The sequence below is a fragment of the Tenrec ecaudatus genome, chromosome 12 (genome assembly GCF_050624435.1).
Source record: "Tenrec ecaudatus isolate mTenEca1 chromosome 12, mTenEca1.hap1, whole genome shotgun sequence".
In the NCBI taxonomy this organism is placed as follows: domain Eukaryota; kingdom Metazoa; phylum Chordata; class Mammalia; order Afrosoricida; family Tenrecidae; genus Tenrec; species Tenrec ecaudatus.
The window spans coordinates 50,846,759-50,872,367 of record NC_134541.1 but is presented as its reverse complement, the minus strand read 5'-3'; the positions used below and the strand labels follow the sequence as shown (position 1 = coordinate 50,872,367).

Sequence of the window (25,609 nt, the reverse complement as noted above, 5' to 3'; positions counted from 1 at the left end):
TAGATGCTTGCCCTGAGTGCTCCCTAAGTACCTCTGAATGGGAACTGAAAGGAAACAAACAAACAACAGCAACATGACAGGTGGCTCTTCCTCAGCCATAATTAGAGATATAAGCAGCCACTGACCAGCACATGGCGACCACTCTTACCGGGACTCGTGCAGTTCTTCCCTCTCCGGAATCCTACATCTTCAGCAGCAGGGGTGCCATTCACTTGCATTAATTTCCTCCCTACCACCCATTCTCTGTCTTCCCTCAGGAGATCCATGATGTCGAGCTCTGGGGAGAAAAAAGACAACAACCACATTTCAATAAAAGCTGAGAGAATTTAGCATGAACCAATGCTGGGTACCTAGTGCCTCACTCAGTTTATCATTTGTTCAGCCCTGCATATACCTTTGGCATTACCACTGAAGTTCATTGTCCAAACTCACTGCCACAGAGTCAATGTCAACTCATAGCAACCCTAAATGACAGGGTAGAACTCTCCTGGTGAGTTTCCAAGACTCTTTATGGAACTAGAAAGCCTTGTCTTCCAGAGTGGCTACTGGTTTCCAGCAGCTGACCTTGTGAATATCAGCCCAATGGGTAGCCACGACACCACCAGGGTTCCTGAAGCCTGCTTTTAACTAACTGTGTTTCCTCTGGATGTTAGAACCGATTGCGCCTAACAGAGACAGCTCTCAACCAATGGTTGATAAGAACTTATATAAAATTACCCCAGCTTATTTCATCTACAGGATAGTTGTGAGGTGTGTATTCCAAATTGGCTTCCAGAGTTGTTGTTTTTTTAAACATTTTATTAGGGGCTCATACAACTCTTATCACAATCCATACATATACACACATCAATTGTATAAAGCACATCTGTACATTCTTTGCCCTAATCATTTTCTTTTTTTTATCCTCTTTTCTTTTTTACATTTTATTAGGGGCTCATATAACTCTTATCACAATCCATACATATACATACATCAATTGTATAAAGCACATCCGCACATTCCCTGCCCCAATCATTCTCAAAGCATTTGCTCTCCACTTAAGCCCCTTGCATCAGGTCCTCTTTTTTTTTTTTCCCTACCTCCCCTTTCCCCACTCCCTCATGTGCCCTTGGTAATTTATACATCGTTATTTTGTCATATCTTGCCCTATCCGGAGTCTCCCTTCCCCCCTTTCTCTGCCATCCATCTCCCAGTTGTAATCAGTTCCCCATTTCCAACCCACTCACCCTCCACTCTCCCAGCATCGCCCCTCACACCCTTGGTCCTGAAGGTATCATCCACCCTGGATTCCCTGTGCCTCCAGCTCCTATCTGCACCAGTGTACAACCTCTGCCCTATCCAGTCCTGCAAGGTAGAATTCGGATCATGGTAGTTGGGGGGAGGAAGCATCCAGGATCTGGGGGAAAGTTGTGTTCTTCATCGGTACTACCTCGCACCCTGACTGACCCATCTCCTCCCCTAAACCCCGACACTTGGGCCTTGGGTCACTTCCAGAGTTTTTACCAGTGAAAGTAAGCTCCTGTTGTCCAGTGGAGCTCATATTACTTCCCAGTTTCAACTCCCTGTTTCTAGGAACATGTGGGTAACATTTAACAACCAGCTTTTGGTCAATCTCTGTATATAAATACTCCCATTACGGCCAATTTCAAGCTGCCCCATAACCTCACTGAATGTGGAGTTAAGAAAGGCACATAATTAGTTCCACTAAATTCATACAAGCAGCTCCAGCATACCACTATCAACACCCTTCTTGGTTTTTCCTTGTGTCACTTTCAAAATAAGCCAACTGCAACTAAATATTTGTTCCGAATATGCTGCTGTAGAGTTACCCATGTTAAGAAACCATTTCAATGTTCCCAGAGTCTATTAATCTAGTGTGTGCCACATAAGGAGCTTTCAATAAGCAAGAATTGGAGAAATTAAATAGGAAAAAAGCAAACCACTAATGAACAGGCAACAAGACTATAACAGCATTCAGATCTCTGTCAGATGTCCAGGGGATTGTAAGTGCGAGTCAGGAACAGAGATTGCTAAGCACGCCAAAGGGAAAGAAGGCGTGGCTCAGCTGAGCACATGCTAAGTTTGAATTGTCGATGGAATACTGAAAGGGAGAGGCACTGCCTGGTTAAATGTGGGTGAAGATAGCTCAGGCGAGGAGAACTAATAGAGAGAGTTGAAAGAAAACAGAAACAGTTATAAATAAAGCATACGTATTTTCCCAGAGTAACAGGAGAGAGGACTAAAGAGAAAGAGTTGGAAGATGACATCTTGGGTGCACATCACTCATCCAGAGAACAGCTACCATAAAATGATTCCGCAAAGAAACATAAAGGGAAATGTTACCAGGAAAAGGTAGTCAGAAAACTGTATGTCAACTTGAAGACGTATAAAAGGGTAGGGGTAGAATCCAACTTGTCAATCAGGTCACAGCTTGATGCTGCCTCTTTGAGGGTGTGGCCTTCTTATAAGCCGGGGAAAACTGGGAACTTCCCTCTCTTTGCCACTTTGTCTTCCTGCTTGCTGGGACTCTGATGCCTGCCCTGTTTCCACGGTCTTTGGATCCACGTGACTCTGCACCCACCAGCCTGTGATCTTTCTGCTTCCCAGTTCACCATTCTGTGTCACCTGTGTACGCCTCCATGAGTCTGAAGAAGGGTTTATGGACTAGCACTGGACTTATGGATTGGGATGGGTTGCGTCTTGATATATAATTACTTTTTGATATAAATCTCTTTCTTATGAGTAGCTGAGTGCCACTGGATTTGTTTCTTTCGACCACCCAGCCTAACACATGCAGAGAGTAAACAGAAAGACAATTTTTCAAAAATAAAGCATAACCAATGTCCTAACCACTAAGACGGAGGTAGGAAAACAGCAGTTAGGGGTTAATATCAGAGCAGCATTGGGAGGTGAAACAGCAAGCTCTTTTGAGTGGCTTGGCATCAGAGAAAATGGTAACATAAGGCAATGACCACTTCCTGAGTAGCCAACTTTGGTCCAAAGCTGGATGTAAACAACCACTGGTCTTCACTTGTCTGGAATGAAAGAGACTGAAGGAAATCGAAGAGAAACTATTCCACGAGACTAACAGCCCACATGAGCCATGACCTCATCTAGCCTGAAGACGAAATAACTAGATATCACCCGCCTATTTCAACCAACCATTTTAATCAGAAACATAACAGAAGGTCCTAGGTGAAATGGGAGAAAATATAGAAGAAAACTCAAATTCCTACAAAGGGCCAGACTTACTGGATGAGCAGACATTAAAGAAGCCTCCAAGACAAGAGCCATACTCTTTGAACTTCTCACAGACGTCACTTCTGCTGGTCACCTTCAATCCAAATAATATATTAGTTTATAAAATAAACACTATCACCCATGAATACTGTACTCCCTTACTCAATTATAGAAGACCAAATGATCACTATTGTGACTTTAGGCTCTGTCCTTTCAAGATGTACAGAAACCCCATTACGTCAACTGAGCGTGAACTTACACTCACCTATAAGAGATTTATGGAATTGGACTTAAAGCTGAAATGCTCTTGTGTTAGAAGAAGCAGATGACTGCTATCCCAAGGTTATGGAATTGGTGGTCACTGGACTTTGGTTTGGATCCCTTGCATTAAGTGGAACCAATGACTGATGGCCTGGGACTATAATATATATATATATATAATTTTAATGCCCTCCTTGCTTTCGTATGACATGTATTAATCATGTAAGCATAGTTCTGCATTTTGTGAATGAGTGTTATTGAAAGTTTTGCCCTATCAACCCCATCGATTTTGTAAATAGTGTACAGTCACTTATGAGTCTAATCTATATAAGTCAACAATCTATGTACATCAATCTGAACCTTACCCAAATCCATGTATGTCAATCTGAAATTTGTATAATTTCCTTTTCTCAACAGTATTTTAAATTCTGTACCTCTGGTTAAATTAATGACATTATCAATAGAATTAATAGATTAATAATATTTTCTATCATAAAATGATAATAATGTCTCTAAAATGAACCAGAGACATGAAAAGCAGAGATCTGGGCATGAATCTGGGGCTCACACTTAATTCTAGCCCCAATATAAGAACAATTAATTCTTATGACATGGCCCTGCTCAATGTTTGCCCTGATGAAGAGGTCACTGAGGATGTGGGTGCGTTAGCAAAGTGTGGTAAAAAAAAACTAGATGGTTCCAGCTATCAGAAAAAAACTAATGTCCAAGGTCTTAAAAGCTTGTCTCCAAGCAAGCAGCCATTTAAGTGAGGTGTCAACTAAATCCACATGGAAGCAGGACACACTTTTAGTAATAAAACCAAATTCCAAAGGAGGTTATAATATCAGCGCTTAGAGTGTGAACACCCAGTTTGCAGAAGGCTAGGGGTAGCAATGGAAGCCCAAAATCCATTCACAAGATTCCCACATGGATCTCCAGGGGATCCCCTCTCATGATACTTGACGGATGTGAATATCAGAGAGAGCTTGTGAAATCAATTATGGTAAATCTAGTTAGGTTAAAATGCAATATCCTATCATTTGATATCCCTTTCCCCCGTGTTATGTGTTTATTTTAAGTTTTATTGCCATTTCATCCACATGCACAATTCCCTTTTTCCCAATTTAAAGTTGATTCCATTTTTTAATACTTTTAACTTTCTCTTTGAGATTTTCATGTTTTGGCTAGTTCATTTTTGGGGGGTTTTTTTGCTTTGTATGACGTTGTATGATTATTTTGTGTGCCTGTATGTTTGTTTTGTATGGTTTGCTGTATAAGAAACCCAGAGTAGGTAGATCTATAGAAATAGTAACTGGATTAACAGTTTCTTGGGGTTGCGGGAAATGGAGAACTACTAACAATGAGCACAAGAAAAAGGAAAATGAAAAAAAAGTTCTAAAATTGATTAGTGGTGACTGCAGAGCTCCTTTGACTGTGCGTAAACTATTGCATGATATGTCAATTATGTGACAATACGGCGATAAAACTGCAAAAAATGGTTAGAGACCAAATAATCCACCTCTCCTAAAACAAAGATATGAAGCTAAGGTGGTTCAGGGAAACTAGATTAATTATTAAAAAAAAAAGGTGGCAACGTGAAAGTGAGAATGTTGACATATTGTAAAAACTGTTAGCAATGTCATGGAATAATCTTTATAAAAAATTTTCAAGAGGAATCTAATTTTCTCTGTAAACTTTTACTTTATACACAATAAAACATGTTTAACAAAGACAGAAATAAACGGATGTAAATAGAAGACAAGGGCATGCATCAAGGTCATACTGGCCTTCATAAGAGACAACCGGGTGCAAGTGATAACACAAGTAAAGATCCAGTCACCTTGACATGGTTTTTTTTGGAGGTAATACAGATTCAGTTTCCCAAGTGATTTCAGTATTGAACATGATTCTTCAAGACACCACACAGGAAAGAAAGAAGAAGCAACAGTATAACCTATTTTCTCCTTTGTTGCCTTTGAACAGCTAAAGAATGCCCGATTCAGAGTAAAGCACTCAATAAGTATGTTTTGAAAGAAATATCCCCACTTTGTGGCTACATAAATAAGACTCATAAGTGTTATGAGCTCTAAGCTATAAGCTTCTGTGGACCCCATCTAACTCAACCTGAGGCAAAGACTATTCATAGTCCATATACTGAGGATTTTCATCAGTTTAATATAGCTGCTCATTCCAGATATAAAAATTTTAAATATATGTACCTACAACTGATGTGCATCATTTGGTAAAGTCCCTGGTTATCTTTGTTTTTGTTTGTTTTTAACGCATTATGTGAAGTCTAACTAGGACAAACAATTTTTCAGACTTGAAATACAAAACAACATATCTGTGTATATCAGTTTAACGAAAATTGTGAGGTGTGGACAATACCAAAGATAGTTCGTTGGTTAAAGCAAGGAATTATGTTATTTAATTAACCTAAATGGTTATTCGGTCCTGAAATGTGACCATAACACAATACTATCATATCATAACATATCTAAGAGGATGGAAGAAAGAGGCACCTCCTTTGTGTCAAAATGGGTTCCACCCTTCTGGAAGAAACCCCTGATTAAATGGATTCAAGCATAAATAGTTACATGGGGGAGGTGATCCTAGGAGGCATTAGTGTGGGTGAGGAAGTCAGATAAGGAAACAGATGGGTGCATGAGCAAATGTGATGAGGAGGGCTGATGGTATCTGGCTATCAAGGGATATAGCGTCTGGAGTCTTAAAGGCTTGAAGATAAACAAGCAGCCATCTAGCTGAGAAGCAACAAAGCCTATATGGAAGAAGCACAACAGCCTGTGTTATCACAAGGTGTTGAAGGGATCAGGTAGCAGACACTAAAGAATAAATATCACCACTGTGTGCTCACCTTCCCCATGCAAACACTGAAGACACATGTGTGCCTAAGCAAGTGTGGTAAAGAAGGATGATGGTGTCCGGCTATTGAGAGATATAGAGTCTGGGGTCTTTTTTAAAATTTTATTTTATTGGGATCTCATACAACTCTTATCACAATCCATACATATATCAATTGTATAAAGCACATTTGTATATTCATTACCCTCATTATTCTCAATGGCTTGAAGGTAGATGAGCAGCCATCTAGCCTAGAAGCAACAAAACCCTCATGGAAGAAGCACACCAGCTTGTATGATGATGAGGTGTCAAAGGGATCAGGTATCAAGCACGAAAGAACAAAAAAATCATATCATCATGAATGAGGGGGAGTGTGGAGTGGGGACCCAAGGCCCATCTGTAGGCAACTGGACATCCCATTGCAGAGGGGTAGCGGGGAGGAGATGGGTCACTCAGGGTGCAGTGTAGCATTGATGAAACACACAACTTTCCTCTAGTTCTTAAATGCTTCCTCCCCGCACCTGTTATCATGATCCCAATTGTACCTTACAAACCTGGTTAGACCAGAGGATGTACAATGGTGCAGATAGGAACTGGAAACACAGGGAATCCACAACAGATGAGCCCCTCAGGACCAGTGGTGAGAGTAGCGATACTGGGAGGTTAGAAGAAGGGTGGGGTGGAAAGGAGGAACCGATTACAAGGATCTACATATAACCCCCTCCCTGGGAGATGGACAACAGTAAAATGGGTGAAGGGACTTGTCAGGTAGTGTAAGATATGATAAAATAATAATAATAATTTACAAATTATCAAGGGTTCATGAGGGAGGTCAAGGGGGGAGGGAGGGAAAAATGAGGAGCTGATTCCAAGGACCCAAGTGGAAAGCAAATGTTTTGAGAATGATGGGGACAACAAATGTGCAAATGCACTTGATGTAATGAATGTATATATGGATTGTGATAAGAGTTGCAAGAGCCCCCAATAAAATTATTTAAATTACAAAAAAAAAATTTTCAAGAAGGAAGGAAGGTAATATAAGATGTGTTTCAAGTCAATTGCCAAAAAGATTAACTAGACCTTGATAGATCTGGGAAGTTCTGGGATACAATGTTGATATGCATCTCAGAGACCAAAGGGATGAAGGAACTTGACTATTGATGCCATTGGTTGAAGACTGTTCCCGGGACAATCTTTCTAATAAGCACGTGGGTGGCCAAAGTGAGTGATGCTGTCTAGAAAAAAAGCCTTCAGCATTGAGATGTAGTGCAACAAGCTTGACTGTGCCGGTATGTACTGGAGAAGGGAGGAAGAAATGCCGGGAATACTCAGGGAATATTTCAGCCCTTCGTAATATCCACAGACAGAGTCTGTGAAAGACATCAAAGAGAAAGCTGATCTCAATTAATAGACATAAAAATAAAACTAGCTATTGTAGCAGAAAATTAAAGAATGTTTTAACATAATGATTCAATATTTTCAAGAATATTAAAGCAGTACCCCTGGAATTCAACAAAATCTACTTGACCCTGGGCCTGTGATCGAATTTCCATCGACCAGATTGTGAAGAAGAGGTAGAACAATGACGGGAGCAATGTGTTGCAATTCTTTCCTTCCCCGTGAGGACTACATTTGACAACATTTTACCTTGTTTTATTTGCCCTCACAGAATTCCTGGTGAGTTAAAAAGAAATTATTCTTTTATTCTAGAGCCAGTTTAACTTTGAAAAAATAAGCTGAACAAGAAATCATTGGCCCACAATCAGAGCCAACCTACAGCCATACTAACCAGCATGTAGCAGTGTCAGAGATTCATTTATTTTATTATATTATGTGCCAAGGACTTTTTGATCTTTACTATGTTTCATCTTCATAATCATCCTATGTAAAATCATAACCTTTTTTCAATTAAGAAAACTAAAACCCTAACTCAAAAAAAGCCATTGCTTTTTAGTCGATTCCAGTTCATAGTGGCTCTACAGGGAAGAGTAAAATGGCCCTATAGGAATGCTAAGGCTGTAATCTTCCAACGACCTGCCTTTCAGTAGCAGCCAAGGGCTTAGCGACTGTTCCCACAAGAGCTCCTTCAACAGAAGCACAGAGAAGCTAAATAACTCATCTAGGGTCATGCAACAAGCAAGTGGCAGAATGGGGATTTGAACCCAAGTCTGTTGGTACCAAAAGCCAAATTCTCAGGGCATCCACGAAGAAAATAAAGTCCAACATGGTTACATTATTCATGTTTTATAAGACTGCACCTTTTAATAGGCTAAAGGTAGCACAGTCTATACCTATTCCCAATTAGGTAGTTTCCTGGAAACTGGACTTACAGTAAACTGTGAGCATCACATCACAAAAACATCACACGCAAAAAACACAATACCACCAGCACAGTCTGAAAGCCTACTTTAAACATAATGTGTACTCCCAGCTAATCCCGTAAAGACTAAGCTGGCCTCATTGTCCATGACATGGAGCTTTCCCCCTTTATCCAGGGAGGAGGGGCAGAGAAACGGCTTAGAATATGGGAAAGCAAAGGAGCTTGGAAAGAAGCCCTTACTTGGTGTTTTTACTGTTTCCCCTCCTTCCTTAGACTCCTGTGCTACAGCAAAGAGGCCGCTCCCTGAAGCTACACTTGAGCAATATCAACAAAAACACTTGGCACTCCTCCACTGCATTCTTGGCTGTCCATCTGCCAGGCCCTGGAAGTTGCATATTGGCCTAATTAGTCAGGGGAGAGGCCCAGGGATGGGGTCAGCAGGCTCATGTCACATGTCAGCAGCAAAGGCAGTCTGCATAACTGCAGGGTGCGGAGAGGGAACTGGGGTGGCATCGAGAGGGCACACAAGGAGTGCCTGCTGCTAGGGGTAGAAGCACAATTCTCAACCAAGACTCAAACCACATGCACTAAGGAAGGAAAGAAAGTGGTGGCGGAGTGCCAAGTTTCCATTACAGAACTGTGCACTCGCCCTCTGTGTTCCTGCTTGGTCTCCTCCCCCTCCTTCTCCCTCCAACGACTGAGGCATGGGTTTCCTTGGGTGTCCCCTGACAAAAAGCCTTAAAGCCTTTTTTTTTTCTGTTTGTAACCTTGCCCAAAGATCTTTCAATCCTTCCCTAATATTGGTCTAGCCTCAATGAACTGTCTTCTCTCTAATGGATTAGCTCCTTCAGATAACTGGGAAGGTAACAGCATCCTAAGTATGCATCTCACTAACGTACCAAGCATCCTGCCTATATCACCTCATTCCGTTTTCGCAGTAGCTTAAACACAGGTAACATTGAACTCACTTGACCATGAGTGCTAATGCAGTTAACTGGATGAACAGAGAATCAGTCCTTATCATCTGACTCCAAAACCCACTGAGGAGCCCAGGGAAAGTGGCCTTCCAGGATCCAAGAAGCAAGATTGCTCAAGAGGACTCACTAACATTTCCTGGTAACTAGAAGAGTGCTATTCTTTCTGAAAGCTGGAAGGGAGAGAGCCTCCACTCTGAACCACCCTGAGAACCACGGTAACAGCTGCCATCCGCTTTTGAGGAAACTGAGTTTTGGAATGACTGATGCAACAACAAAAAAGGAATGTGCAGGAAAGTTGGTTATCAACACCAGAAATGGAAGCAGCCATTGGGCACGGTTGTGCTGGCAAATACGTACACTCCAGTGGACGATAACTATGTTATCCCGTAGTTTACACAGCTGACTCCACTCGGAGTTCCAACCTGCCATGTAGTTTGGAGGTCAGGTTTGCATAAGCCTAGCACCTGCTTTATACATGCCCCTGTGAGGGGGCACCCCTTGACACACTTTCCAAGAAGCCCTCAAGAATACATATCCATCTCAGCTCAACCCCATCTTTCTGGCATCGATGGGTGAAGTGGGGCTGGGTAGGGGTGCATCTTTTCAGATGATTTTTCCATCTGAAATGAGAACATCCCTCTATACTGCTCTGTCCTTGGGAAGGAGTGAAAACCATGATGAAGTTTGCGAAGCTCCCCAAACCTACCAGGAGCAGCAGACACCAGGGGCCAAAAGGATCACCTGTGCACTGGTGACCCCAACCACCTCCAAGAACCCTGAAATATTTAGAAGACCAATAAGCAGAGGAGGTGGTCAAGCTGACAGCTCTTACTGCAGGGAGGCAACAGACCCCATAGCCAGCCTCTGTCTTCTCTAGACACTTTTAGCCCATGTCAAGGGTGAGGGAAACCCTGAGGCAGCAGATTGGTAAAGTCCCCTCTCTCTCCCCAATGTATTACACTCAGCTGAGCTTGCCCAAATAGCAAGGTGTGGCAAGCTCAGGGCCTCAAAGGGGTCTTCCTTTTCATTCGGAGTCACCCTGCCATCTCCACAGTAGACCGAGAATACTTCTACGGGTGCCGCACTCTAACCAGATCACAGATCGATGTGTTTACGAAAGAAGTCTATCATGCCCCCCACAATCCTGAGAACAAACAGCCTTCCCACCACCTGGCCATGAAAAGGAAGGAAATGAAGAAACATGGAGGCTCCAGTGTGAAAAAGAAACAGTATCTGTCCCTGGCTGACTATTCTTCTCCATTCAATCTAGATGCTGAACACAGAATCCAAATCACTAAGCTGTATAAAGAAGAACACAACATTAGGCTTGGAGGAAGACTCATTAACAATCTGAAATATGCCAATCCACTTTCAGTAGGAGCTTCAACTATAAGTCTTTAAATGTATGCATGCATAAATAAAAAGGTCTCATACAACCCCTACCTTGAAGCACTTATTGATAAAAATAAGACTCCAGACATCAGTGTGGCTTGCACCAGAAATTAAGGGAAACAAACATTATTCCAACTGAACCAATAAACAACATCATGGTAAATAGAAAAACTCTTCTTGGATCAACAATCAATGGGCATAGAAGCAACAGTCAAGATATCAAATTATGTATTGCATTGGGCAAATCTGTTTAACATATATTTTAAGAAGGGTTTGGTGAGCAAACAACACCATAGACAGGGGAACAACTAGGGAATTAAAACCACCATCTAGGAGGTCGTAGAGATGCTGTGGGCATTAGAGCAACACCAATCTAGCTGAGAGGAAGCACTAAGAGGTGGAAGAAGGGGGACCGTAATGGTGGGGCAGGAGGAGGCAAAAGGAAACAGAGGAAACCTCTAGGAAGCAAAGCTAAAGACAGAAGTATTAACAGAGGTATGTACTTATATAAATACACTAATCCATAAAAATAGAGGTATTGGCCCATGTACATATATTTATTTATTTATAATGTTTATTTTTTATAAATAATTTTATTGGGGATTATACAACTCTTAGCACAATCCATCCATCCATTGTGTCAAGCACATTTATATATATGTTGTAATCATCAGTTTCAAAGCATTTTCTTTCTACTTGAGCAGTTGGCATCAGCTTCTCATTTTTTTATCGTTTTATTAGGGGCTCATACAACTCTTATCACCATCCATACATACATCAATTGTGTAAAGCACGTCTATACATTCATTGCCCTCATCATTTACAAAGCATTTGCTCTCCACTTAAGCCCTTTGCATCAGATTCTCTTTTTTCTTGACTCCCTCCCTACATCCCACTCCCTCATGAGTCCTTGATTATAAATTATTATTTTGTCATATCTTGCTCTGTCTGACGTCTCCCTTCACCCCCTTTTCTATTGTCCTTTCCCCATGGAGGAGGTCACATGTAGATCCTTGTAATCAGTTCCCTCTTTCCAACCCACTCTCCCTCTACCCTCCCAGTATCGCCATGAACACCCCTGGTCCTGAAGGTATCATCCGCCCTGGATTCCCTGTGCCTCCAGCTCCTATCTGCACCAGTGTACATCTTCTGCTCTATCCAGACTTGCAAGGTAGAATTCGGATCATCATAGTGCAGGGGGTGGCTGGGGAGTGGAAGCATTTAAGAGCTAGAGGAAAGCTGTATTCTTCATCGTTGCTACATCACACCCTGACTGACTCATCTCCTCCCTTAGACCCCTCTGCAAGGGGATCTCCAGTCGCCGACAAATGGGCTTTGGGTCTCCACTCTGCACTTCCCCCTTCATTCACTATGGTAAGATTTTTTTGTTCTGATGATGCCTGATACCTGATCCCTTCGACACCTCGTGATCTCACAGGCTGGTGTGCTTCTTCCACATGGGCTTTGTTGCTTCTGAGTTATATGGCCACTTGTTTACCTTCAAGCCTTTAAGACCCCAGACACTATACCTTTTTATAGACGGGTACCATCTTTTGCCACATTTGCTTATGCACTCGTTTGTCCTCAGCGATCATATCATGGAGGTGTGCACCCAATGATATGATTTTTTGTTCTTTGATGCCTGATAACTGATCCCTTCTGCACCTCGTGATCACACCAGCTGGTGTGTTCTTCCATGCAGACTTTGTTGCTTCTGAGCTAGATGGTCGCTTGTTTACCTTCAAGCCTTTAAGACCCCAGATGCTGTATCTTTTGATAGCCGGGCACCATCAGCTTTCTTCACCACATTTGCTTATTCACCCACTTTGTCTTCAGCAGTTGTGTCAGGAGAGTGAGTATCATAGTATGCCAATTTAATAGCAGTAAATATTCTTGCCTTGAGGGAGTACTTGAGTGGAGGCCCAATGTCCTTCTGCTACCTTAATACTAAACCTATAAATATCTGCACATAGATCTATTTCCCCATCCTCATATATAAATATATTTGCAGATGTACATGTCTTTATCTAGACCTCTATAAATGCCCTTTGCCTCCCAGCTCTTGCCTCTATTTCCCTTGACTTTCCTCTTGTCCCACTATCATGCTCAGTCCCCACCTGGGTTTCAGCAATTCCTCTTGGTTACATTACCCTTGATCATGCCCTACCAGGCCTCCCACACCCACCTCACCACCAATTTGGATCACTTGTTGTTCCCTTGTCCCTGGATTTGTTAACATCACTTCCTTCCCCCCCCCCCACCTCCCCCTGTCCTATTTCTCCCCGGAACTGTCGGTCCTGTTCTTTTTCCTCCAGATTGTTCAACCAACCTATCTTATTTAGACAGAGATAATAACATGCACAAAAACAAGACAGAGCAAAACCAAATAACAATATACAACAAAACAACAACAAACCACTGACAGAGAACAAAACAAAATACAACAAGAAAGAAAAGCTTGTAGTTAGTTCAAGGATCGTTTGTTGGCCTTTGGGAGTGTTTTCCCTTCCAGTCTTTTGGGCACCACGCCCTGGCCCCATAGTCCACATTCAGCATTCCCTGGGAACCTTGCAGCTCCATTCCCTTGCTGTTCCACTCCACTCCCCCAGTGCTTTGCCTCAGTGTGGTGGGATCAGGTCATTTTCCACACTGTGTCTCCTGTGCTGTCCCCAGCAGGGCATATATTTATAAGGCAGTACACTGAGGCTGTGGATGAGCCTTGGGTCTCAGCTTATACCCTTCCTCAATACGAGAACACTTTGTCCTAACAAAATGGCATTTTGTTATGCTCACCCCACCCCCACCACCCAGCATGATCGCTGAAGGCAAAATGGGTGCATAAACAGATTGTCTTAAAGACTTGAAGTTCAACAAACAACCATCCAACAGTGAAGCAAGAAGCCCACATGGAAGAAGCACACCAGCCAGTGCGATCATGAGGTGTCATCGGGACTGGGTAACAGGTATCAAAAGACTCATAACAAACAACAAACAGAGACTCAAAGTCTGTCTGTAGACAATGAAACATCCCCCCACAGAGGGGTCACAGGGAAGAGATGAGTCAATCAGGGTGTAGTAGAGCACTGATGGATCATGCAATATACCTCTAGTTCCTAGAGGCTTCCTCACCCCCCACTATCATGCCCCCAGTGCTGCTTCTAACTCTGGACTGGACTGGAACATGTGCTGTTCAAAATGGTAGAGGCAAGAGATAAAACTCACAACACATGGAACCCAGGACCAAGAATGGAAATAGTGTTACAAAAAAGGTAGGGGGGAGTGGGGAGACCTGGGGTGGAAGGGAGTACCAATCTCAACGAATGACAACCACACACATCCCTCCAGGGGGAAGAACAACAGAAACCAGAGGGGAAGGGAGACAGCGGTCAGCGTGAGATAAGACAATAATAACATTCTATAATCTATCAAGGGGCCATGGGGGGGGAGGGGCGGGAGGGGAAAAAGAGGAGCTGATCCCAAGGGCTCAATAGAAAGTAAATGTCTAGAAAAGAATAATAGCAATATATGTACTAATATGTCTGATATAGTTGATGTATGGATTGTCACAAGAGTTGTAAGAGTCCCCAATAAAATGACCTTAAAAATAATACCTCTTTAAAGTCTCTAAAAATTAAGATATCATGTTGATAACTCATCCTAGTCATGATATTTTCATTAACTTCATACGTATGCAAAAACAGCACACTGAAAAAAGACAAGCCAAAGCAGAACTGACCCATTCAAAGGGCGGTGTAGGTGAAGAACAGTGAATATCCCTCCACTGAGAGAAAAATCAGCAAACCGTGGGAAGGAAGTATAATCAGAGTGCTCATGAAACAAGGGTGGTAAAATTTCATCTCACTTACTTGGGTTACATCACCACGAGGGAACAGTCGCTGAAGAAAGACTATGGTGAAAAAGTAGAGGGTCAGCGAAAAAGAAAGAGACTCTCAATGAGAGAATTTGACAATAGACTCAACTGTAGCAACAATCAATCGGGAGCATGGTACAGGACTAGGCACCAGCTCCTTTTGTGGTACATATCAGGTTGCAGAGCGTGGGATCTGGAAAGAAATCACTTTCTTTCGGAGCCTGCTGGGTCTCTCGGATTATGATAGAGCAGATAATAAATGCATGCACCACTGAGCTGAGGATGCACAGGACAATGAAGGAAGTTTCCCTCAGCACCGCCAGCTACAGAAGAAACGGGGACAGAAGATCAGGATTGGGCACAGACAATTTGATCTGTGTAATACAGAACCCTAGTTCCGATACTAAAATTAACTTGAGGTTGCAAGTTACATAGCTACCTATACCATTCCCAGTGTACATTCCTTGTGTATCAGCCTGCCAAGGAACTTTGGAAAGCAAATGTAGTAGGTGGGTGGGTACATAATTCAAGGGTTGTCCATTATTTTCTAGGTTCCAAAATGCTTCTCAAGCTGTTGTTAGCTGCCATTGAGTCAGCTCTGTACAATGAAACAAAACACTGTACAGTACGCACCATCCTCACGATTGTTTCTATGCCAGAGCTGATTGATAAAAGTCACTGTGTCAATCCACCTTGTCAAGGGCCTTTGCTTTTTTGCTGAAACACACACACACACACACACACACACACCTCTACCAAATATCATGTCCTTCTCCGGGGACTGGTGTTTCCTAGCAACATGTCCACGGTATGTAAGATGAAGTTTTGCCATCCTTGCCTCTGAGGGGCACACTGACCTTACTTTTTCCAAGACAGATCTGATTGTCCTTTCAACAGCCCGTGGTCCTTTCACTAGTCTTCTCCAGCACCACAGTTCAAATGCATCTATTTGCCCATGGTCTTCTAGGCAGCTGGCATTTGAAATACCAATGATGTAACTTCCAGCATCGCAGCAACCCAGAAGCCACCGCAGAACAACAAGCTGACAGACAAGTGGTAGGCTTCCCCAGATAATGTTCCGCATTTTCAAAGGCAGAAACCTAAATACGACTGTGTATCATCTACACACGTGCTGTCCAAAAGAACTTTATGAGTGATAAAAATTTTCTAGAAGTCTACTGTCCAATTCAATAGCCTCTAGTGACATGTAGCTCTCTCACAACCCTTGAAGTATGGTCACTACAATTGAGAAACTGAATTCTATTTCAAATTAACTTTGAATATCCCTATGAGGCTAGTGTCTAGACTAAAGGTAGGCCTTATCTCCTAAGTAGGATGCTCCTGGCCCAACGGTCCAGGCAGAACCTAAATTCGGTTAATACCCTGCAGGGGTAAGGGAAGAAAAAGACAGTCGTCCTTAAATATATATAGCATTGGCCACACATTCTAAGGAGAAGAAGAAGTTTGCGGGATTATTGTTCTCTTTTGGCGTCCTTTTTTGCTTTAGAAGGAGAAACCCAGTCTTGCTGGGAGAGGAAAATAGGACGAGTTATTAATACCAAAAACTAGCCCCAGCTTCCTTTGACAAAGAAGTTATACTGACCATATGTTATGGCACAAAAGCATCTCTTCAATCAGGACCTAAAGCAAAAATAGCTCATGAGGCTCCAAAAACAGTCATGTGATATCCACCACAGCAGGCAGCTGAGCGTATAGTAACAAGGAGTTAATCCTTTGGAGATTTGACCTTCTGGTCCCATATCTGTCACTAACTTTAGACTACTAGTCAACTTGACTCAGTAACCATGAAAACTGAAGGCCTGAAGGAGCCAACCTCTAACATCCCATAAGCTTGGGCTTTGTTTTTGTTGGCTAGTTTTTGTGTGTCTGTAATGTTTCAGTGGAAATCTATTATTTTTTCATTTTAAAAGTTCCTGTAGTTATAACGAGAAAAACATTTTTAAAAGTCAGACTTACCTGTATCAAAATATCTACAAAGCTAAAAAATCTATGCCAATTTATTTTTTGAGCCTTCTAATGTGCTCTGGTCATAGCTGTCCTTATAACCCAATGGCAATCACACTTAGAATCGTGCGTTTTGTCTGTATATGCTATTGATTTCACTTCCCAGTGTTTTCATCGTCACTGATTTTGTCAAATTTTCTAGTGTTTTTCAGGATGGGAGCAGGCTCCAGCTTTCAGGCTGTTCAGATGAGCTGACCGGAAGAGCCAGGCATCTCAGTAGAGAGCCTGACTAGAGTCCATGGACCATGGACCATCCTCTCCATGTGCGTATCTTGAAAGCTATTTGGGCTGAGGGGCCCTCACATCAGCTGGGATCAGATTTGCAGGAAAGGAGAAGGGAAGGGGGCCTGCACAGTGGCTCCTATGCAAAAGTATGACAAGGTCCCCCTAGACTGGCAGGCAGTCCTACTAGAGTGATGTGGGGTACTGATGGGAAAGACAAGTCAGGAGCTGGGTAAGGAACATACACATCTGGGAGAACACAAGTGCATGTCTGTTGCCAGAAAAAGGGAGAGAATCAAGTTCCTAGAGGGGAAAAATGACTAACTCTACTTATAAGGACCTTAAGGTGAGGGCAGTATGGCTGGTGCTATGCTCTTCATAGGCCACAGTGGTCCGAGTTCCTGAACACTCTCTGGGGATCCAGGCTATGCGCCATAGGACACTGGAACACTGAACTCTGCATCTTCTAGATACACAGCATGTTCCAAAGGCCAGACAGGGGGATGTCATGTGGAAACCTATTAGGTGAATTAGGCTTTACTTCAAACACAACTGTAACCTGAGGACTTAAGATAAGGTGACCAGATGTAACAATCTGTCCCACATCCCACGGAGTTTTTTAAAAGTCCCAATTTTTTGGAAAAAATGCATGGCAAGCTAGGGTATATGGTTTTCGGCTGCCATGTGGCTGTTTTGTCAGGATATGAGTTTTATCAATGGTGTCCCACTTTATCATTGTTAAAATCTGGTCACCTTAATAAACTACATGATGTATGAAGAAGCAGATGGCAGCTGTGCCGAGAGTATTGAACTTCCAGTAGACAGGCTAACCTTCACTTACTACTTCAATGCCCTGTCTGCTGTATTAAGGTATGCATTATTCTGGCAGACCTGTGTCTGGCATTGTTAGTGAGTGTTACTGTAAGTTTGGCCTGACCACTAACTCCCATTATTTGTGTAAATAGCATCCTGAAGGGTATGGTATGGGAGGTGGATGGGGGTAAGGGAGAGCTGATATCAAGGAGTTCAAGAAGAAAGAAAAAAAATTTAAAGTGATTGTGGTAGCATTGTACAACATTTCTTGATAGAATTGAACTATGGAATTGCATAATGTCTGGATTAGCTCCTAATTTTTAAAAATATATAAAAATATGTAAATATATAGACTGTTGATTCAACATGAAAATGCAATCAATGTGAATAAACAATGTGTATAGAAATTGTTCGATAGTAATATAAATAAATAAATTTAAATTAAATGTTTTTTTGGGTTTTAGCTATAAGCTTGCAATAATTAGTATTTGTGAACCTATATCAATAAATTTCTTTTGAATTTTCACAATTTTATTGACATGTCATTTATTTGTCATACAATTCCATTGTTTAAACATATTAAAAAGAGTTGTGTAGACATTACCTCAATCACTTTTATAATGTTTTATTCATTCTTGAACTGATTTTTAGCTCTCTATACCCAGCCAATCTTCCCTGCCATAACATGAAGAAACTATTAATCTAGTTACTTTTTCTATAGACTTATCTATCCTAGATTTCATATAAAGAAAAATATACACACGCACAAAGACCAAAGAAAAAACAACATAAAACACAGAAAAGTCTCAATCCAAAAGAAATCAGAAAATAATAAAAACTAGATCAAATTTAAAACAGGTTAAAAGATAAGGTGTTAAATTTTAACCTAAATTAATCTGCATTAATCCACTTTCAAATGCACTCTGTCTGAAATTCCCTAATACTAACCCTTATTGTTTATATAGTATAATTAATGTCCAGTCACCTAAGAGTTTAATCTGTATAAATCAACAATCCACGTATTGTGATCTGAAATCAGTCAATACTGGTATAAGTTCCTTTTCTCAACAGTATTTTAAATCCATACTATTGGCTAAATTAATGATACTATCAATTATTATGCCCCAGGGGAATTATTTATGGTGTTCTCTATCATAAAATGATAACAATGTCTTGAGAGCAATGGTTCTCAACCTGTGGGTCACGACCCCTTTAGGAGTCAAACGACCCTTTTACAGGGTCACCCAATTCATAACAGTAGCAAAATTACAGTTATGAAGTAGCAACGAAAATAATTGTATGTTTGGGGGGAAATGACTGAATTAAAGGGTAGCGGCATTAAGAAGGTTGAGAACCACTGCTCTAGAGTGTAACAGAAACATATATAAGCCATAGATATATGAATGGATTTGGGGCTTACAGTTAAATTTAGCCCAAATCTAAGAATAATTCAGCCTTATGACATGGCCCTGTTTGATGTTCACGCTCATGAAGATTCGGGAAATATGATAAGTGTGATGAAGAAACAGATGGCCTAGCTATCAGAAACAAAGGCGTCTGGGATCTTAAAATCTTATCTTTAAACAAGTACCCATCTAAAATGAGGCATCTCCCTTGACTTTCCTCCTGCCCATCTACCATGCTCCATCCCCACCTGGGTTACAGCTATACCTCTTCTCTACGCAACCTTACCCTTGATCATTAGTCAAGGGGCATTTATGGAGGTCTAGACAAAGACATGTACATGCAAAGATATATAGGAGGATGGGGAAATAGGTCTATGTGTCTATATTTATAGGTTAAGTATTAAGGTGGCAGAAGGACCTTGGGCCTCTACTCAAACACTCCCTCAATGCATGAATACTTTCTTTTATTAAATTTGCACTCTATGATGCTCACTCTCCCGACACAACTGCTGAAGCCAAAGTGGGTGAACAAGTAAATGTGGTGAAGAAAGCTGATGGTGCCCGGCTATAAAAAGAGATAGTGACTGGGGTCTTAAAGGCTTGAAGATAAACAAGCGGCCATCTAGCTCAGAAGCAACAAAGCCCACATGGAAGAACACACCAACCTGTGTGATTGCGTGGTCCCAAAGGGATCAGTTATCAGGCATCAAAGAACAAAAAATCATATCATTGGCTGCACACCTCCATGATACGATCGCCGAAGACAAACGGGTGCATAAGCAAATGTGGCGAAGAAAGCTGATGGTGCCAAGCTATCGAAAGAGATAGTGTCTGGGGTCTTAAAGGCTTGAAGGTGAACAAGTGGCCATCTAGCTCAGAAGCAATAAAGCCCACATGGAAGAAGCACACCAGCCGGTGCAATCACGAGGTGCCAAAGGGACCAGGTATAAAGCATCATGCACAAAAAAAAAAGAATATATACCATATTGAATGAAGGGGGTAGTGCAGAGTGGAGACCCAAGGCTCAAATGTCGACCACTGGAGATCCCCTCATAGAGGGGTTTAGGGGAGGAGATGGGTCAGTCAGGGTGCGAGGTAGTACCGATGAAGAACACAGCTTTCCCTCAGATCTTGGATGCTTCCTCCCCCCAACTACCATGATCCGAATTCTACCTTGCAGGACTGGATAGGGCAGAGGGTGTGCACTGGTGCATATGGGAGCTGGAGGCACAGGGAACCCAGGGTGGACGATACCTTCAGGACCAGGGGTGTCAGGAGCGAGGCTGGGAGAGTGGAGGGTGAGTGGATTGGAAAGGGGGAACTGATTACAAGGATCCATATGTGACCTCCTCCCAGGGAGTGAACGGCAGAGAAGGGAGGGGGGGGAGACTCCGGACAGGGCAAGATATGACAAAATAACAATCTGTGGATTATCAAGGGCTCATGAGGGAGGGGGGATTGGGGAGGGAAGGGGAAAAAAAAAGAGGACCTGATGCGGAGGGCTTAAATGGAGAGCAAATGCTTTGAGAGTGATTAGGGCAAAGAATGTACAGATGTGCTTTATACAATTGATGTATGTATATGTGTGGATTGTGATAAGAGTTGTATGAGCCCCTAATAAAATGTAAAAAAAGAAAGAAAATGATTAGGGAAAAGAATGTACAGATGTGCTTTATACAATTGATGTATGTATATGTATGGATTGTGATAAGAGTGGTATGAGTCCCTAATAAAATGTTTTTTAAAAAGAGTTGTATGAGCCCCTAATAAAATGTTTAATAAATAAATAGAGGCATCAACTAAGTCCACATTGAAGAAGTACACCAACCTGTATGACCCAAGGATTGTAAATAATAAAACCCAAATCTGAAGAAGGGAATTGTATCAGAGGTGAAATTGTGAACACCTAGTTTGCAGAAGACTTTGGTTGACAGTGGAAGTCCAAAATCTATTTGAAAGATCCCCATATAGATTAAGACTCTGGTCAATCCCTCTAAACACAATCTGGGGGTGTGAATACCCTTGCTATTAGAGAGCATTGTAGAAAACAAAGAAGTCATCTGCAACAACAGTGAGAGAATTCTTGGAGGAAAACTTCCCCAAATTAATGAATGAAAACCAGGCAACCATTCAGGAGGCCGAAAGAACACCAGCTAGACTGAATCCTCAGAAGTCACCAAGGCAAATAATAGTTAAACTATCCAACTGAGGAAAAGGAGAAAATCATGAGAGCAGCTCGGGAACAACAAGCAGTCACATATAAAGGTTCCCAAATAAAAATATCCTCAGACCTATCAGTAGACACTATGAAGAAGAGGAGAGAGAGTGGACGAACATATTCCATAAATTGAAGGAAAACACCACAAACCCAAGAAATCTCTATCCAGTTAAATTATCTCTCAAGGTCAGTGAAGGAAAAACTCAAAGAATACGTTAAAAGAAACCCGGCTCCACAAAAGATCTTTGCCGACCCAGTATGGGTAGAAGAACATCACTCTCAGAGACCACGACATAGAACAACTCCACCCAGAGAGCAACAAAGAGAAAACAGTCTCCAAGATAGCATTGGCTCTTAAGGGTGGAAAGAAGTCAAGAATGAAAGAGCATTGTAAAGCAAATTACAGCAGATGTAGTTAGGTTAACGTGTAATACCTTATCACATGAGATCTCCCTTTTGACCTATTTTAAAGTTGTTTCCCTTTTTAATATTTTCTCCTTTCTGTTCAATTGAAATGTTCTTTGAATTTTCTAGTCATTCTTATTTTCTGTTTTGTTTTGCTTTGCTTTGCTTTTGCATCTTGTTTGTGTTTTGTGTTTCCATGTATGAAATGCAAGGTGAGTAAATCTATCTGCAACTGGACTGACAATTGTCTTGGGGTATGGGTGGAAGAATGGCGGTAAATGGGAAGCTAAGCAAGAGAGCATGAGAAGAAAATGTTCTAAACTTGATCATGTTGATCACTGCACAACTCTTCTTAACACTTTGGAATGATCTCTGATATGTGAAGTATATACACCAATAAACCTATTTTAATGACTTATTAAAATAGTAACAAGGGTAAACAAAGACTGGAATAAACTATTTGGCAGTGATACATCCAATAAAGGGCTGATGTTTTTTAATCTTTAGAAAACTACACTTTCGTAAGAATAATACAAATAACCCATTCAAACTATTGGCACAGAAGATAAATAGTTTACTCAAGATGACAGCTAGAAGGGAAATAATCATCTGAAGAAATATTCTTGACCATTAGCTATATGAGAAATACACATTAAAACAGTGATGAGCTACCACCTCATACCAACAAAATTGAAAAAATAAAACAAAATAATAAATGCTTGAGAGACTGGAGAGATTGGAACACTCACATACTGCTGGTGAAAATGCAGAATTATTCAGCCACAGTGGGAAACAGTATGGCACTCACATAAACAAATGTCTATATAAATGCCATATGAAACTGCAATCTCACTGATTGGTAGATACCCTGAAGAAATGAAGAAGCACAAACACACATATGCACACTCATGTTTATCACAGCAATTTCCATAATAGCAAAGAGACGGCAACAACCAAAACCCCCATCTTTGGAGGAGTAGATTTTTAGAAACGCTGCTTGAGAGGATAGAGACAGGAAAGGAAGGAGAGAGGGTGAACGGGAAAACAATGAAGGAATCAGGAAGTACATACAGGGGGGTCAATGGGGATTCTGTCACTGTTCTGATGTCATGGGTGTGCGACTGCACATAGGATGCTTTTCTTTGTATCTGTCATATTTTACAAATGAGAAGAAAAATAAAATTAAACCATTTAATCAAAAATTAATCTAAAAAGAGAAGATTCTCAGTCTTTAAAAAAATCGCTCCAGATTCCTTACCCATAAGATCTAAACACAGGCCTGAGTGGTTATAAAAAAAGGAAATGTAGGATTGAAACTGACTTCGATTATTTTGTGGCACCGGAGCTAGTTTCAAACAAACAAAAACCGCCAGCTCCAATTCATAGCTACCCCAAGTGTGTCAGAGTAGAACTGAGCTCCCCAGGATTTTCGGTGGCTGATTTTTCAGAAGTAAATTGCCCAGCCTTTCTTCCAAGATAACTTTGGGGGAACTTGAACCTCCAACCTTTCAGTTACCAGCTTAGGGCATTCACTGTGCCACCATGGACTTCATTGGAAAACCTGACTTTGCTATATATAGTTGTGAAACTAGGTCTATTCTTATACTAATGTTAAAAATTGAAGTCTCCTAGACAATATTTTTCTTAGGTGAATTATTACCAGAATGAGAAATGACTTCACTTTTTGTCCCACAAGCCCTCTGATTTCTAAAGAACCTGTCCTTTGACTAGCTCTCCACATTTTGTTTTATCTCCATGCCTGCTTATTTTTCTCTAGAAATATTGAGAAGTCTAAAGGTAAGCATAAAAGCCATTGGAAAATGTTTAGTCTTATTATATCTTCCTGTTCGCTGTTTCTATTACTATTTCTCTGTGAATCTAAAAAGCCATTCAGAGCCTAAAGATGCTTCTCTTGCCTTGTTCCCTTTGAAATATGTTCAAAAGTTCCTTTTACAAAAAGCCTTCACCTCCCCTGTCCTTGCTTAACTTTTCACCTAGTGAGGAGAACTAAAGGAACAGGGGTGGATGCCAAGAGGCCTGAGCTGGTTGAGATGTGAGCGAGGAGTATGGGGGTCCTGCCACAAGACACTTGCAGCCGTCTCAAGATGGAACACTTGCAGCAGTTGTTTTAATGAGAACAGATAAAAAGAGATTCCAGAGGAATAAAAGAGGATAGATGAAAAGGGAGATATTCCAGGAAAAATGAGAAACCGTCTAAATAAGGACCTACCAAGCGCAGATGCTGAAGAATGTCGAGGATGGCAAGGTTCATTGGTGCTGGGTTTTGAGCAGTGGTTCTCAACTTGTGGGTCACAACCCCTTTGGGGGGCTGAAAGACCCCTTCACAGGAGTCCCCCAATTGATAACAGTAGCAAAATTACAGTGATGAAGTAGCAACAAAAATAATTTTATGGTTGGGGGGTCACCACAATGTGAGGAACTGTCTTAAAGGGTCGCAGCATTAGGAAGGTTGAGAACACTGGTGTAGAGATCTTACTGTTCAGAACGCAGAGTCAGGTAGCAGTGGGTAGAGGCTCACCCTCTCTCAAGGGGAATAAAAGCTATTTATAGATACAGGTTCCCTTTCTTTTGCTTTCCTACTTTCCTTTTTGGACACAAACACTTCCAAGATCTAGTCTCTCCCAAAGGAATATCATTTCTACTGTTGGATTTCCCAGAAACATCCAGCGAAAAGCAGGAAAAAGAATTAGCATCCTGTAAATATAAGCCATTTGTCCATCTTTCATATTGTGGTATCTTGGCTGTGGCTTTGATTCTAGAAGTTATGCCACTGGTATTTCAAATATCAGTAGTCACCCACAATGGATACAATTCAGCAGAGCGTCTAGACAGACAGACTAGGCAGAAAAACCAAAATCACTGCCATCGAGTCAGTGCCAACTCATATCAATCCTAAAGGCAACCCCCACCCCCACGTCCACCGCCGTGAATTTCCAAGCTGTAACTCTTCATGGGAGTAGAAAGTCTTGTCTTTCTCCTTGGAGCTGACTCGTAGTTTTGAACTGCTGGTCTTGAGGTTAGCAAGCTAACACATAACCACCAGGTTTGGACGACACCTAAACTACACAGTGTCTGCCTGATAATGAAGACGGTGCAAGACTGGGCTATGTTTCATTCTGTTGTACATAAGGCTGTTATCTAAGTCAGAGGTGACTCAATGGCAACTAACAATAGCAATAAGTATTTCCTGCAGGAAAGAACTGACAAAACGATTTCTCAACACACATTCCAGCCCTCTGGGAGGTGAAACTGAGGACCAAGGCTTATGCTTTCATATTGTGCCTTTGGGGATAAAAGACAAACCCTTGGTCTCCAGCTAGACTAAAAGGACCTCAGAAGTTTGGTCCTCTGTGTTCATCTGGGCTTCAAAGAAATTCTTGTGCCAACAGAGAATCTGCCACTTACTCCTCTCTTTGTCTGCCTCTCAGCAAAAAAAAAAAAATGATATTCCAGTTACCAAGCAAGAGGAGGATCAATGAAGGGAACAATGTTTCAGAGTCAGAGCCAACAAGACAGCACCTACCAACAGCAAAACACACGTTACCCTAATGAATATTCACTCTCCTTTACCCCTTC

General features: G+C 41.5%; 1 protein-coding gene across 2 annotated transcripts in view; it reads right to left on the bottom strand.

The window, feature by feature from the left end:
• SLC24A3 (solute carrier family 24 member 3) overlaps window positions 1-25,609 on the bottom strand; it is a 420,646-nt gene that overhangs the window by 287,728 nt on the left and 107,309 nt on the right. For both annotated transcript variants that reach the window (XM_075564035.1, XM_075564036.1), the window contains exon 2: window positions 149-277. In XM_075564035.1, the coding sequence (XP_075420150.1) occupies window positions 149-277 (129 nt within the window). The remainder of the gene's footprint in view (window positions 1-148; window positions 278-25,609) is intronic.